At 46.0% G+C, this 16,969-nt stretch overlaps 1 protein-coding gene across 4 annotated transcripts in view; it reads left to right on the forward strand.

Annotated features, from left to right (window-relative positions):
• Positions 1-16,969, forward strand: part of CLIP2 (CAP-Gly domain containing linker protein 2) — a 124,244-nt gene that overhangs the window by 91,819 nt on the left and 15,456 nt on the right. For 2 of the 4 annotated variants that reach the window (XM_044993825.1, XR_006574376.1), the window contains 4 exons: positions 8,408-8,512; positions 10,526-11,470; positions 15,197-15,254; positions 16,783-16,866. In XM_044993825.1, the coding sequence (XP_044849760.1) occupies positions 8,408-8,512; positions 10,526-11,470; positions 15,197-15,254; positions 16,783-16,866 (1,192 nt within the window). The remainder of the gene's footprint in view (positions 1-8,407; positions 8,513-10,525; positions 11,471-15,196; positions 15,255-16,782; positions 16,867-16,969) is intronic. The other 2 variants (XM_044993826.1, XR_006574377.1) reach the window with 1 other exon arrangement.

Here is a 16,969-nt window from a genome sequence, read left to right on the forward strand (position 1 = left end):
GCTTCTTTTGGAACACTGGCCTGTTCAGGAAGCTGCAGGCCAGGACTTTCTTCCCAGACCAGAAGATCACTGCAGGGGAAGTTGAAATGCTCATTGTGATCCTTGGAGACCCTGCTTACCCTTTAATGCCGTGGCTCATGAAACCCTACACAGGGAGGCTTGACAGCAGCAAGGAGCGGTTCAACAACAGGCTGAGTTGGTGCAGAATGACTGGAATGTGCTTTTGGTCATTTAAAGGGCCGCTGGCGCTCTCTGTATGGGAAGCTGGACCTGGCTGATGACAACATCCCCGCAGTTATATCTGCGTGCTGTACCCTCCATAACATTTGTGAAGGGAAGGGTGAAAGATTCACTCAGGCATGGAACTCGGAGGTTCAACACCTGGAGGCTGAATTTGCACAGCCAGAGAGCAGGGCTATTAGAGAGGCCCAGCACACGGCTGCAAGGATTAGGTATGCCTTGAGGGAGCAATTTGAGGCTGAAAGCCACCAGTAATGTTTGGTGTCCTGCACGGGAGTAAAGAGCGGTGGTTCCAGTGTTAGTAGGACTCTGTTTGCTACACTGGCTTGCAGTGCCTGTTGCTTTCCTGGGCTAAGGTATCTTACTTAATGCAATAATAAAGAATGTTTTCAAAGCCAAAAAATCCATTTATTTAAAAGAAAATTCATTTATTGAAAAGAAACACAACTGCTTGGGAAACAGAAAGGGCAGGGGGTGGGGTAGGGAACGGTTCAATCACAGGTTTCAGAGTAGCAGCCGTGTTAGTCTGTATCCGCAGAAAGAACAGGAGTACTTGTGGCACCTTAGAGACTAACAAATTTATTTCAGCATGAGCTTTCGTAAGCTACAGCTCACTTCTTCGGATGCATAGACTGGAACACACGGATGCATAGACTGGAACACACAGACAGGAGATATTTATACATACAGAGAACATGAAAAGGTGGAAGTATGCATACCAACAGGAAGAGTCTAATCAATTGAGATGAGCTATCATCAGCAGGAGAAAAAAAACTTTTGAAGTGATAATTAAGATGACCCAATCACAGATTTGCATATATCCTGTTCTCATACTCTGCCTCCTGTCTGGAGTGTTGTGCAATGAGTGCTGCACTTCAGGCTAGCTAAAATGCATAGTGATGGGGGTTGAGTGCAGTGGGTAAGGGTCGTAGTTTTCAGGGCTGGGTGGTGAAGCTACAGGTGTTGGAGGCAGCTGGTGGCGATAAGAAACTGGATGTGGGGGAAAGTGGGTTGGAGGTGACATGGGGGCACAAGGCAAAGAGTTTTGGGACAAGGGCTGCAAGAGGGGGCAGGCGCAGAAGTGCTCTGCCTGCATGGCTACAAGCGCCTGGATCGAGTCCGCTTGGCACTCCATGATGCTTAGCAGCCGCTCCTTGCTTTGGTGCTGGCGAGCCGCATTCTGCTGGCGGACCCTCCTTTCACTCTCTCGCCACTCCTGCCCTTTTTCATTTTCATTAAGGGACTGCTGCACCATGTTCATTACTTCGTGCACCATGTCGTCTTCTACGTGGCCTCTTCCTAATTCTTTGGTGTCTTTCGGCTGGTGATAACACAGACGGCTGAGATCTCAAAGTTGCATCTGTAAAGGTAAAATGCAACACTTAACAGAGGCAGCATTGTTCACACCAGACAGAGCAATGATTCACCCGTACTTAAAGACAAGCAGCACAGTCTACACAATAGCAGAATTTGCCCCTCCCAGAGTGAGCACACACAACCCACAGGAGCCCCAAAATGGTGAGTAAGCACAGGGGCCAGGGGGACTGATTGTTTCACAACCGTACTGTCTTCTGGGTTTCTGTGTCTTGGGGAGAGCCAACAGCTGCAGGGGGCCCCTTTACTGAACACTGTCCCCACATTTTCCACAGGAGTTCGTCCTGGAAGATATCTCGCTGCTGAGGGTGACCTGGGAAGCAAAGGAGGGTCTTCTACTACAATGCGGCTTCTGCCCTGGCCCATATGCAGCTTGCTTATGTGCAGCAATGGTCCCCCTGCCCCTCATGGCACAGTGGCGTGGACACGTTAGCCTGACTGGGACAAGGAGCACAGTGGCTCTCCCAAGGAACCTAAGCAAGCTTATTGGCCAAGTTCTGGCTGAGACCTTTGAAGAGATCACTGAGGCCAATTACTGCAGTGTGAGAGAGCACATCAACGCCCTATTCTGCATCTAGCCATGCATGCAGCCCTGACCCTCCTCGCCCCAAGAGCCTGCACCGAATAACTTCCTTCCCAAAATAAAAGCCACTTAACGGGCAACTCCTCTGGTGTTTGTCCTTCCCCAAGCACCGGCCGCTGCGACTGGCTGCCTTCTTCCTGGCTTGAGAACAGCTCCTGGCTGCATGCATCTAAGGATGCCGGGATGTCTTCCTCCTCAGGACCCTTGCTCCCACTCTCATCCTCGTCCTCCTGCCTTGTTGAACTGGGCTCTGAAGTGTCCGTGATGGTCTTCGGAGTGGAGGTGGGGTTGCCCCCAAGTATTGCGTGCAGCTCTTCGTAGAAATGGCAGGTCGCGGGGGCAGCACCGGAGCGGCTGTTTGCCTCGCGGGCTCTGTGGTAGGCATTCTGCAGCTCCTTCACTTTAACCCTGCGCTGCCATGCGTCCTGGTCTTGGCCCTTTTCCAGCATGTCCCTTGATATGTGCCCAAAGGTATCATAATTCCTATGGCTGGAGTGCAGCTGGGACTGGGCAGCTTCCTCCCCTCAAACACCGATGAGGTCCAGCACCTCGCCATTGCTCCATACTGGGGATCGCCTGGCACGTGGAGCATGGTCACCTGGAAAGATTTGCTGAGAGCGCTCCACGCCTTGCTGAGCAAACAAGAAGGGGATTTTCAAAATTCCCAGAGAATTTAAAGGGCGGGTCTGATGGTTGGTCACCTGAGGGCAGGGCAGTAGAGTTCAAAGTGATGACCAGAGTGGCTAGAACAGGCATTGTGGGACACATCTGGAGGCCGATCAGAGCGCATTAACAGACCGGGGCGTACATACCAGCGCCGCAGCGCTCCAGCCGGGGCATAGCAAGCGTTACGCCTCTCGTGGAGATGGAATACCAGGAGCGCTCCAGCTGTGGCTTCCGGGCGCTCTACGTGCCTTGCCAGTGTGGACGCATCGTGAGCTAGGGCACCTGAGGCTGCTTTAATGCCCTCTAACTCGCAAGTGTAGCCACGCCCTTAGTTAATAACTGCAGTGAAGACAGACCCTAAGGGACTGAATGTGATGGTGGTTGAGATTTTCAAAAGCACCTAAATGACTTTATCAAAAGCCCCATTGAAAGTCAATAGGACTTGTGCTCCTTGATCACTGTAGGGGCTTTTGAACATTCTAGCCAGAGGGCTTTTTTGTTCTGTGAACATGTGTTCCCTAGTGAAACCCACTAGTTTGTTTCATGTAAAGCCGCCCGAGAGCCATCCAGTGGTTACTACTTTCAGTCACTACCATCCTTGTTCAGCTTTGAATTAGCCAATTGGGGCATATATACACTGCAATTAGACACCCACGGTTCAGGCTCCTAGGGCTGTTGAATTCCAGTGTAAATGTTCAGGCTGGGGCTGCAGCCCAAGCTCTGGGATCCTCCCACCTTGCAGGGTCCTGGCTCCAGCCCAAGTCTGAACGTCTACACTGCAGTTAAACAGCCCCTTAGCTCTGGCCCGGTGAGCCCAGGTCAGCTGGCACGGGCCAGCCTTGGGTTTTTAATGGCAGTGTAAACACAGCCCTAGAGGCAAAAAAGCCCAGTGACCCATTGTCAGATGCCCCACCCCAACCTTTCTACATCCTTTGCCCTGCTGACTGTCTTTGGGGAGCTGTGATTGCAACATTTGTCCTTCAGGAAGTTCCAGCTTTCATTCTTCATTAAAAGGCCATTTCCAGGTCCTTCCACGTTGTACAATTAAGCAACGGGAGGCTACAAGGTTGCAAAATACCATCACCTCCCCGCGGAGCCCAAGAGCATCATCTTAATGGTGTCTTGGTTCTCTGGGCTTGGGGAGGAAGTAACCTGAAATTACTTCTGAACTCAGAGTCTGTGCTGCCCAAGCAGGCTGAAGCACTAGACTCAGTGCCTATGAGGTGTACATAACAGCAGTGTTAGGTTTTTAAATAGAGCCTGACCCACCCCAAATGCTGAGACACTCAGTGATGTAAACGGCGCTGATGGCATCTGCGTAGGCCATTTTATAAAACAGGCTGGTGTGCTCGCAGCCAGCCGCGTTCTAGCACAGAGGTGACATTCCAGCACCTCCCTTTCTGAGAGGATCGCTGCAGCCACAGACTGTAGCATCCCTCGCTGCAAACAAGCAAACACGGCACTTTCCTGAACGTTCATTCAACTGGACGATCCAGTGACTGGATGTGAGCAAGGTCAGATGCTTTATTTGGGCAGGAAGGGCCTAGCACAAAAAGTGCTTTATCAAGGAGGTTGACAAGACCAAGCGCAGCTCTGTGCAGGTTAGAGATGTTTTTTGGCCGCCTCTAGTCTGTGACTGCAATTTTAGCAGCTATAAAAGCTGCAGGGCTGTCTAGCTAGATCTCATTTATACTGGGAGGACAGGGACCTCCAGAACAATTTGATTAGATTTTCTCCATTTATATGCTTCTGTAGTGATCCTAGGGATGAGAAGGCTGATGTCATAAGTAACAAACAATAGCAAGAACAGTGTGTGTGGAGTATAGGAGTACTATCGATCAGATTGTCATACGGTGCATGCCAGTTATCCCCACTGAAGAATCGTAGAATAATAGGATTGGAAGGGACCTCGAGAGGTCATCTCGTCCAGTCTCCTGCACTCATGGCAGGACAAAGTATTATCTAGACCATCCCTTACAGGTGTTTGTCTAACCTGCTCTTAAAAATCTCCAATGATGGAGATTCCACAACCTCCCTGGGCAATTTATTTCAGTGCTTAACCACCCTGACACGTAGGAAGTTTTTCCTAATCTCCAACCTAAGCCACCTTTGCTGCAATTTAAGCCCATTGCCTCTTGTCCTATCCTCAGTGGTTAAGGACCTCTTCCTTGTAACAACCTTTTATGTACTTGAAAACTGTTGTCATGCCCCTCTCAGTCTTCTCTTCTCCAGACTAAACAAACCCAGTTTTTTCAATCTTCCCTCATAGGTCATGTTTTCTAGACTTTTAATCGTTTTTGAAGAGAAGAAAGATGCTCTCAATTGATCATCTTCCCATTTTGTTCCTCCAGAACTCTTAACCCAGCGTATTTCAGTGGAGTCTAGAGGTCTCTGCCCAAATATTAGTAGGCATAAAGACAGGAGCAAGCCACAAAGCTCATGTTCAGATTTGGAATTCTCTAAAATTTGGAGATATTTGGATCTGTGATTTTAGTTCCCTGATGGATATAGAGAGGAGCTGTGACGTTTCGCTCAAAACATCTCTCAGAATGCAGTGTGACCTAGATCCAGGCCCATCTCTAGGCAGTATGATGTTGCTATAGCCTTTAGAAAATGGGAGGCAAATGCAAGAAAGAGCTAAAGCCTATTTATAATAGATGATCTTATAATAGGAAACCTTAAAATCCTTAGGAGACACTGTTGCAATCATCTGCTGGAGTTCATGAGATACCGCATGCATTTTAGTGAGAAATTAGCTATTCATATAGCTCATAATGTGTGGGTAGTAATTAGGGTTAAAATTAGACCTGAGCCATAAAGTTTGGATCTGAATTCCCTCAAATTTTGGGGTTGAGTGGATCTCAGAATTTGGTCTGGTCTAATTAGGGCTGGATGAAAGGGTTTGTATAAAGTAAAAGATGACATGTGAGTTCATCTTAATGTTGGAAAAAAACCATATTTGAGGTCTGGAAACATTCATTTAACTTCTCTGTTTTTCATTTCCGTATGCCTCTGGTCTTCCAGGGTTTTGGCTAACAGAATACTAAGGGAAGCTGCTCTGTGGCATTTCCAGTTGAACCAGAAACAGAAGTATCAGTGTCGGGTATCTTGCGAGATTCCTGGCTTAGTTTTGAAATGGATCAGTAAAAGATCCCACTTTTGGAGTGCTTATACCTGATCCCTTGGAGAACAGAAGTGGGTGGGAAATTACTACCATTAAAAAGATTCTGGACTGCTAGTTGAGCTAATTTTGTGAGTCCATATAGCTGAAGGTTCAGTCAAAGACATCGGCCTAGCTGTTACCGTTGTAAATTCATACTAAAGCCATTGAAGTTAATGGAGTAATTCAGGATTAACGGCACTTGTAAGTGAAATCAGAACCGGGTCAAGCTCTTAGGAAGAGCATCTGTGAGCTATGTGGAGATTGGGGGAAAAGCCAGTCAACAAGGCAAATTTCCCCCTTTTCCTTTACAAATATCCAGCTCATGTCTGTGCTTCACTAAGGTTCTTTGGCAAGCCTGACAATGCTTGGAGACGTCTTTTAAGAGACATTGTTTGTCTTCTCCACCTGGGGTCAAATAGGTCTGATGAAACTTGAAGTGTCCCAAATATACCCCCCACAGCACACCTTTCAAGATCCATTGGTCCTACACATGCCTATTACAACCTGTGGGGAACCTCATCCAGTGCATTGAATGCCCCAGCAAACTAGATGATTACTACAGTCTCGAATGAACTCACACAGAAAAGTAGTAAGACAAAAACACCCTATCACCTGGGGCTGAACAGTCACTCCATAGCTGACCTCTCAGGCCTCGTCCTTAAGAGAACCCTGCACAACACCTTCAAAAGGTGAGCCTACGAGCTGAAATTCATAACTCTGCTAGACACCAAAAATCATGGACTGAACAGAGACACTGGATTTGTCTCATTACAACAATCTGTAACCCACCAGCTCTCCTTTGCCCTATGACCGCAGAGGTGCTAATTGCCTGCTTCGTTTTGAACGGTTTCTTGCAACGTGTTAACTCCTTATACTTGATAATTGGCTCCACCTTGTATTTAGCTGTGACACTCTGATTACCTTTCCCAGACCTGAAGAAGCGCTCTGTGGAGCTGGAAAGCTTCTCTCTTTCACCAGCAGAAGTTGGTCCAATAAAAGATATTACCTCACCCACCTTTGTCTTTCTCAGATCCCGGGGCCAACATGGCTACGATAATATTGCATGTACCTGGCAGTCTTGATTTTCACCATATTTGATCTGATGTTTAATAATATTTTCCAGACTTTAAAAGAAAATACAGATTGGTGCAAACTTAAACTTTCTCCATTCACAGAAAAGGAGCCAAAGCTCATTCATTCTTTTCCATCTCAGACCAGGTTGTAAAGAAAAAAAATGCAAATGAATTCAGGCTTGGGAATGGGGGGAGGAAATAATGAAGTGGCGAGCGAAGGACAGAAAATTGCCTGGAACAACTTAAGTAACCGTATAGTCCTTGTCACGCTGTGATCTTGGTGGATCAACTTTGTATTCAGTAGAAAATAGTTTTGAAAGTTAAAAATGTGGAAGCTGAAGTTTGCATGTTGGTTCCTCCCTCCCCCTTTCTTCACAGGGAATTTACATGATATCGGTGACCAACACTGATGTGCTTAAATAATAATTTTGCTACCGATAGAGGAGTGTTCTCTAGTTGTTAGGGCAAGGGACATTGAGTCAAGACTTCTGGGTTATAATCCTGACTCACCCAATGAACTTGGGCAAATAACTTAACCTCTCTGTGCCTCAATTTACCCAAGTAAACTGAGGCGCGGGGAGGGGTTGTGAGACTCAAAATTTGAAAATCACTTTGAAATCCTTAGCTATAGATGCTGTACAAATGCAAAGCACTCAGTTATACAATTGTTTTCTACTTAAATTTCCTCCATTGGTTTACATGAGGTATATTTTCTGGTATTGTCACTACACTGCACAGCTTGCAGTCAACTACGTCATAGTTCAAACTCTCTCTTTATTGCAAAAGGCGAATGAGAGTCCCAGTAATTTTCAGTGCACTGCAGTGTGCAACTCTGCCAGTAGGCAGCTGTCAACGGCCCGCATTGCTAAGAGTGAGCACAAGGCCTCTGGTGAATGGTCTTTAATTGGTGCATAGACCTTGTACTGACGCCCGCTGCGCTGGGGTGGATTTCTTCTGTTGTGAAGTGTTCTCACTATCGCCCCCGTTCAGGAAAGCACATAAGCGCCTGCTTCAGTCTCCTCGCCTTTAGCGGGACTCAAGCCCCCTTCGTGAATAGGGATGCTTTGCTAAAACGGGCCCGATAAGAGGAGTCCACTGTGTCTTAAATAGCCACCATGTAAAATCCCTTAGTAGCCTAGTTCTGTTTGGATGAATTTTCCTGCCCGTTCAGACGTTTATTCTCCTCCCATTGTGAACTGCCTTTCCTTGTCTTGTACACGGAACATGATGTTGCAGCCTTTTCTCTCTGTTTTCTGCTCTCTCCCCTGTCGTCGTCGTTGTTGTTTTTTCTTCCCTGTGTGTGACCAGACTCAGACGCAGTTGGAGCATGCCCGCATACGGGAGCTCGAGCAGAGCCTGCTGTTTGAGAAGGCACAGGCTGAAAAACTCCTCAGAGAATTAGAGGACACCAGGGTAATCCCAACCCCACTTGCCCTGCCTGCAGACCCCGTGTGCTTGTCAGCTGCATTGATGCCAGCAATGCCTTGTTTTGGATTGTGTTGTTTGGTTTGAGTTTGGGCTTCCATGGTTTTTGTTTCGTTGTTTACTGTATTTGCACTCCCTTTCTGGAAATAGTAGCACCCTATGATTTTGCCTTTGCTTCTTGTGTGGTGGCTCATTTCCTCTGACTTGAGTTTGCTTCTCAACCCCATGATGCCATTCAACATGTGCTCTTCACGACTCACCATTCGATTAACACCGCCAAGTAAATAACAATTAAACCTTGCACGGTTCATTTTGCTTCCGGAGGTCCTTTTAAGCTGCAGTAGGAAATAACAGTGTGACAGTCAATGTTGCAAACGTCCTTCCTCCTATTGTGGGTGCTGCAATTTGAGATGGAAGATAAGGGTGGAGAGTCTAAATGGAGCTGCTCCAAAGTCAGCCTACAGGTGTGGTCACTTGGGTTAGTTAGGCTGTCAAGAGGAGCAATACATCAGGGCTTTAAGAGCCTTGTTCGGGGAGGGTGAGGAGAAGGTTTTTCATGAAGGTGTGACATGGTGGGGAGAGCGGCTGATTTTAAAAAGACAAGCAGACTGTCAGGACTGCGATGTGGTCAGAGCAGGGCTAGTCGGGCCTAGCGGTCAGAGCCAGAGTCCAAGCCAGGAGTCAGAGCTGGGATCAGGAACCAAGCCAGAGGTCAGAGGAGGAATCAGAAACTGGGGCTCAAGCACGAGTCAGATCCAGTGCAGCTGCCAGTCAGGAGATCTCCCAGTTACTCAGACAACTTCCCTGTGCCGCCTTCTGGCTTAAATAGTATGGTCGGGCCAATCGGTGGGGCCAATCATCATCTCCAGTCATGATCCTCGTGGGTGGGGCCTCTGGAAGAGATCAGAGTTCTCCTAGCCCCTCACGTCCAGGAGTTTTGAGTAGGCTGCCTAGTAGCGGCCAGGGTGTGAGGGCTGCGTGGGAGCCTATGGGCCCTTACGTTAACTTGTCTGTTGTGAATCTGTACAGATCACCCAAAAGGCCAGGGTGGAGTCTTCCAAACTGGTGAAAGGGATTTGAGCGCCCAATTTCCATTAAAAATGAGTGGGAGTCAGGCATCCAGATCCCTTAGGCAGCTTTGAAAAATGTCAGCCTAAACAAATAAATAGAATGGATCAGTTGTTATGTTTTGGTGCTAAAGGAGTAAATGTTGTAGAATTGCTTGTTTTTTACATTTCCTTTTATCAGGTCTGTTGTTCTGTACCCAAAGGTGCCCACGCAACCCAAGACCTCCACCGTGATCAGCAGTCAAATCAGGCCAGAAAGATTAAACTCAGAAAGCTAAGAAGCTATTCAAAACCTGTCATGCAGTGTAACCCATGGCCAGCAGTTTATTATCTTACATCTTCTAGCATTCAACCTTATTTTTACTTTGCTAATAAATTCTAACAAGACTCCATGTGTAAAATTCCTTTTCCTTTTACACCAGGGTAAACCATAAAGTTGTGAAGGTGCCAGAGGCTCTGAAGAACTGAGCAATAATAGGAAACGTTCATGATGTATACAATCCTGATTTTAATATCTACCATATTCCTGAGTGTACAGTAGTATTTTCTTTGAGTCACCTGGCAAGCAGCCCAGTTCAGAAATATAATGAGATTTCAGGACATTATTTGTAATAAACCCCTGTAACCTTTTAGTAGCTAATACTACAGCAGTTGTTTCAAAGAGACATGTTGTTTCTGATGCAAACCAACGGTTCAAATTGGAAGCATGCATTAAAAATCAGCATAAAGACCTTGATGCAAGAAAGTATTGTTAATTACCCTGGTGCAAAACCTGTAATCGGATTGAGGATGATGTTTTTCTTTTTAAACTTTGGCTAATGTGCTTGGGATTTGATTGTCCCTGGAACACGTCTACTAAAGAGAAGCAGACAGCAAGGAAAGGTGAGAACTTACTTTGTGTCTTTCTTTTTTTTTTTTTTTGTAATTGTTTCAGTTAACTACGGTAGCAGAGAAGTCTAGAATCCTTCAGCTGGAGGAAGAGCTGAGTGTCCAGCGCAGTGAGGTGGAGGAGCTTAGACAATGCCTAAGAAACTCTCACCAGGCAGAGACCCCTGAGCATAATCTTGGTCTGCAGTCAGAGGCGCTTCGCCTGCGAGACCAGCTGCTGTCTGCCAGCAAGGAGCACCAGAAAGAGAGCAGCCAGCTGAAGGAGAAGTATGAAAAGACCCTGAAGAAGCACCAGCAGGAGATAGAGAAGCTGAAAGCCGTCAATGAAAAATATTCCCAGGAAATCGTTGACCTGAAACACAAAGTTCAACAAGCCACCAATGAGAACATGGGGCTGATGGACAATTGGAAGTCCAAGCTGGATACCTTGGCATCTGACCATCAGAAATCTCTGGAAGACCTCAAAGCCACCCTGAACACAGGCCCTGACACCCAACACAAGGAGATAGTAGAACTGAAGGCCGTGGTAGAGAGCATAAAGATGGAGCACCAACTTGAACTGGAGAACCTTAAAGCTAAGCACGATATCGAGACTGCGGTTCACATAAAAGAGAAAGAAAGTCTGAAGCTGAAGCTACAGGAAGCCAGCGACGAAGTGGAAGAAAGCAACAACAACTGGAAAATGCAACTGGAAACCAAAACAAACCAGCACCTTACAGAACTTCAGGACATGAAGGAGAAGTGCCGAGATGCCGAACTGAGAGTGCATGAACTGGAGAAGCTTCACAGTGAATATAAAGATCAGGCTCAAGCAATAGCTTTCTTGAAAGAGCAGATTTCTCTGGCTGAGAAGAAGATGTTGGACTATGAGACACTACAGAAAACAGAAGCCCAGAGTAAACAGGAGATCCAAAGATTGCAGGAAAAAGTGCTTGTCTTAGAGAACAAACTGCAGTCCATGGAGGCTCTGCATCCTTCTCAGCATGCCAATGTATGGGTTTGGGCTATTCTGTTTATGTTGTTTTGTCCCTATTATTCCTCATAGGGCTAACCTGAATTTTGCCCTGTATTATGATTTGCTTGGGCTTCTTGGCTTTAAAGCCATCTGATTATTTTTTTATCCATATCTTTCATTGTTTTTCTGAGCAATCCTATCACATTACTGGGTGGGCCCACGATGGGGGAGGAGGATTAGGCATTGCTTGCTCTGGGTAAAGGAGCCTGTTGTCTCCCTGCTCATGGAAGTGAGGGCACTGGTAAGGATACCATTCTGCGTGGGGAATTGGACTAGAAGGTGCTTGCTGGCAGCCAGGAGTAGCTAATGCAGAGGCGGTTCATGTGCTTCGCACAGGTGTCGCCATTACAGAAGGGCTGAACAGTCAGGATATAGAGGCAAAGACAGAACCGGTATGAGATTAGGGTATAGCCTGACCTAGGACTTCCCCTGAGGTCATCATTCAGTGGAAGTCAATGGGAGCCATAAGGGAGGAAGGCTGCTGTGTGGTTAAGCCAGGAGACTGGTAGCTGGGACATGATGGGTCTATCCTGGCTCTTCCACCGACCTGCCGTACGAAGTTGGGAAAGAGCACTTCATTTCTGTCTTTGTTTCCTCATCACTGACGGGGGCATCGATAAGGCCCTGTCTGGCAGGGTGTTTATAAGGGAAGGTTATAATGGAACAGCTGATGGGGATGGTCTCACAATGGGGGGCGGGAGGGAGAAGGGAAGTCTGCCAGTCAAGGCACTAGTCACACATGACGAAATGCCTGACTTCAAGGTGATTCATCCACATCTTAGTGCTGATGGGAGGACAGGCAGTAACTATCATAACCATGGAGGGATCTGTTTCTTCTGAGCTTATTATATGTTTCTCTAGCCCACCAGCCTTGTTATTCTGATGCCCTGCTGTCTGTCACATGGTAGGTACCCTTCCATCTTTATGAGATGACATAAGGACAAAGGGTCGGTCTGTGACTTATTCACACCACTTGTGCTAGGTGATAGGAAAATCACTGCACAGCCTCTGCGTGTTTGGATCCTCTGCCCGTATTTACACTTTGCACCAGAAGCTAGATAAAAAGAATATTCAAAGCAAGAGAGAGTTCCTGTCACAGTGGGATACAGACAACCAAACACAAGTCTTGGAATATACATTGTTTGCTTGAGAACAGGTATTTGAAAGGTACCCCACTGCTCCAAATTAAGGCCCCAATCCTGCAAACATTTACTACGTGCTTAATATTACTGAGTAGTCCCATCAGTTGCATGGTAGTAAAGTTAAGCAGCTGCCTGTGTGTTTGTTAGGTTGAAGCTTAATACTAGTAAAAGAGCATGTGTATTGGGTGTGAAAGAAGGGAAAGGAACAAAAAGAGAAGGCAGAATCTTAAGCATTAATAATGGTATTTGAAGGGTTCTCCAACGTGCATCCTCTCTCCTAGCTAGGCATGGATCCTAAATACAAAGGAGGCAATTCCAAAAGGCATGGCATGGAAAGCTACAGAGCTAGGGCTCCAGCATAGCTCCCCTCAGGGAAAATATACAGGGAGTTCTTTAGTAGAAAACTCCAGTGTCATAGAAAAGAGTTTCTGTCTACATCCAATCCTAACTCCAAAGAAGAGTAAATAAAAAGAAAGAACTGAAGGTCCAATCCAGAACCCATTAAAGTCAATGGAAAGGCACCCATTGACTTTATTAGGCATTCGACTGGGCCTAACATGTCTTGAAGGAACTAACAGTCAGAGAGAAAGCGATCATATTGACTCTCTGATGCAAATTAAGGCCAAGAAAATGCAGCTTGCTCCTGGAATGAATGCATGGACAAAAGCAAGAGACTGTCATTGACGCAGGGTAAATTCTATTTTTTTTTAAATATCTTGGCTAATTTAACAGAACATGAATTATTCAAATATTTAAAATAAACAAATGTATCTTACGACTATACAGACTCCTGCTTTCCCATGCATTCAAACAGGTGCTTCGTGTGTTTTGGTAAGTTGCAGTGAGATGACTTTTGTCACTGAGAATCACCCCAGAGGCAAGTATTGCACCCTCAGACCCTGCTCCTACTGCTGTCAAGTCAGTGACCACAATCCACTAACTGGGCGAAGCCAATGGAACTTAAAAGTGGTTAAAGTTAAGCAGTGCTCAGATGCTTTGCTGTATTGAGGTCTTGGCTATAACTAATCAGTGCAATTGTCCCTTAAGGCCAGGAGTCTAGTGATGGTAGTTAAGTAGTAAGAGGACAGTAGTGTGCATACACTAAAGTGACCCCTAGACAGGGAGCATGTGGAATCCCCTGGGGAAAGAGGAAGAAAGCCAAGTGACTAGATTCCACTCCACGATGGCCAGCGCTTTGGGAGAACAAGCCATAGGTGTGATTGGAGCAAAACCAGTAACAGCGCGCCAAGCCGGCCGAGTGCACAGACACCTGCAGCTCATCTCTGAGCCTTTTGACTGTTGTTGTTGCCCTTCGTGCGGGAGTCGAGCTTTGTTTGGTTTGATGCCCCTTACGTTCTCCTAGAGCTGCTGTCGTTTTAAAACAGTCTCCACTCCCTGGCTAAGGGTTTCAACAAGATTTGTCATGATGAATGCCTGTGGCATTAATATCAGAACCATTAGTGCTTCTATGCCACGCTGTTCCTTTAGAAACGTGGCCTCCACACATCCCCCTGTATAAGTGAAAGGTCCTAGGCGGGTCTGCATTGCTCCAAGGTAAGTGAGTTGTTAGCTGGACTAAAATTTCCATGTGGTAAAAATAAGTCTGAAATTAACTGTGAAGAAGGAAAAGCTCTGAGACTGCAGTTCAGAAAAGCACTTAAGCATGTGCTGCAGTATTACCCGGAATTGTAGCATGTGTTGAGTCATGGTTGTAAGTCACAGTATTAATTCTGATGCCAGCTTAGAGAGAAACCAAAAGGCAAGTCACACAGAAGGAGTTAAAGAGACTCTTCGGGCCAGCCTTTACTTCAGGGACTTGCAATTTTGGGGTATCCAACTTGACATCCCTTGAAGGAGCCTGCTTTTCAGAAGGTGCTGAGGACCTGTTCTCTGACAGTCACTGCTCTTTAAGGTGTCTCCAGCTGAGGCCTCAAAAACAGATGTACCCAAAATCCCTAGTCACTGATGAAAATGACTTCTTATCAGAGATGGTCCAAACCAAAACTCCAGATCGCCCCTCCTATCCCTGAGCTTTGGGGCGTTTGGCACCTGGATCCAGAGTTTGCAGGTTGAGCCCATTCCTAATGATCCCTTTTTGCATACACTGAACTACAACATTGTTGCATGAAAGTGGAAACTGGGCCCTACTTTGATCAATTGTGGAATTTGGGCCTTCCATTAAGATAATGCCAGCTGTACCCACCTCAGTGCTCAGCTCTCTAAGTGACTTTTATTTTTAAGGATTTGATTTAAGGATGTAAATCTGATTGGCAAAATATGAAGACCAAAGGACATTGGTGCCAGTGTGTTCCTTATTGTGCCTGCTAGAGTTTTAAATTCACTGACTTTGCTTTGAGTCTACGGGAGAATGATGGTAAAGAGTTAGTGGGCATTTTATGTGTGTGTGTGTGTGTGTGTGTGTGTGTGTGTGTGTGTATATATATATATATATATATATATATATATATATATATATATATATATATATATATATATATGTGTGTGTGTATATAGATATGTGTGTGTATATATATTTGTGTATATTTTACATTTATTTCAGATGATTGAAACTAATGATATTTCAGAAGAGAAGATGAAGATGAAGGAGGCTATGGAAGGTAATGAATTTCACTGTCAGAGTGATTGACATGCCGCGTCTTTCACTCTTCTGCTCTAACTAGGAAGAGTTAGCTGAAGTGGGCTTCGGAAGTTCATGTCATCTCTGTGCTTTTGTGTAGGTTGCACTGGTTGTCTGGCTTTTTCACCTGTGTGGCTGGCATGCCTGTCTGAGCAAATACAGTGGAGGTCTCTTATTCCAAAGTCTTCCCCCTACACCTACAATATGGGTCAGAACCTCGGCTGGTGAAAATGGGCATTGATCCATTGACTTCAGTAGAGTTGCACTAATTTTACAGCAGCTGAATCTGGTCCATTGAGTAAAAATCACTCCCATCAGAGGATGGCTAACAGGAATGACGAGGTGCATGTTGCAACTGGCTAGAAGAATTTGGAGTTTTCCCTCTACCTTGCTATAAATCAGATATGAGCCTGAAATGAAACCCCAGATCTAGACACACTTAAACTTTGGATAAGGTTTGATTCAGAGCTGAGTTTCACAGTGGTTTCCATCTCTGTAATGGACCAAACCATAGCTCTGGAGCCGAACAACTCCAGAGGCTGGAAAAATTGTGGCCTGGATCCATGCTTTTTGGCTCTGGCCCATCTCTGCTGTGTGGATGTCATCTCTGAACTTGCACGGGTTTGAATTTCACCCTGTATAAATGCCAATTAGTTCATGGAGCGTCTTTCGTGCTCCTTTGGATTCAGGCTAAAATACTTTCATGCCCTGTTCCCTCCTATCCACACACACAAGCTATCATTCTGCCCTCTCTCTCTCTGTGTCTCTCTCTTCCCCCCCTCCCCACACCCTTTCTTTTCTCTGCCCTGCAAATGCCGTGTGGGTGTGTATTTTATACCAGATCAGATACTTGACTGATAGTTAAATAACTAGGATAGGACTCAAGCGCTAGGTTTGGGCCCTTTACTGTGTCCAGCAGCAAACTGATCTTAAGATGGTCACTGAATCCATGTATATTTGGCTTCTCTGAGTCTAAGCACTGGACAAAACATGGATAAAGTGGTTTAAAAAGCTGTCTCAGACTCAGGATGTTGCAGCACTTCAAATCTAAGGCTTTGATTTGATTGTGTAAATGAGCTGACTCTACGCAACTTCTGTCTTTGCTTTTTCCATCATCCCTGCCTTCCAGGGCAGTAGGTAACAAACGGAATTGCGAGGAAGGCTCCTTTCTGTTTTGCTTTTTCATAATATTTCGTTCTTCCTTTCTTCACTAGTCATCTGTTGTTTAAGCCCATCCTCTGGTGCTGCTTCCTAGCTGCGTGTCTCCACTTCACTTAAGGTCAAATGGGGATGAGATGCTGTGAGACACAAACCAGCTAGTGCCTTCCATCTCTGCCTCTCTCTCGAGAGGGTGGACACTTGTATTTGCACCCAGTCATCTGTCTCTAGTCTGGGCCATGGAATCCTAAATGTCTCCATGCCACCGTTGGCCTTTACTGCGTGATCAGGCAAAGCAGTTGCCAAGGATGTAACCCCTTTCTCTCTCTCTCTCTCCCATTCACTTAAAGAACTGCAAGATAAGATGAGTAAAAGAGATAAAGAGGTGTCGTCCCTCCTCTCCCAGACTGAAACTCTAAGGGCCCAAGTAAGTGGTAAGTTTCCCTAATCCAGTGCTGGTGGGAACTAGATAGTTTCATTGTGGTCTTTCTGTACCTCCACCATTATAAGAAGAACTTAGGGTTTATACATAAGCAA

Source organism: Mauremys mutica, chromosome 19 (genome assembly GCF_020497125.1).
Source record: "Mauremys mutica isolate MM-2020 ecotype Southern chromosome 19, ASM2049712v1, whole genome shotgun sequence".
Classification (NCBI taxonomy): domain Eukaryota; kingdom Metazoa; phylum Chordata; order Testudines; family Geoemydidae; genus Mauremys; species Mauremys mutica.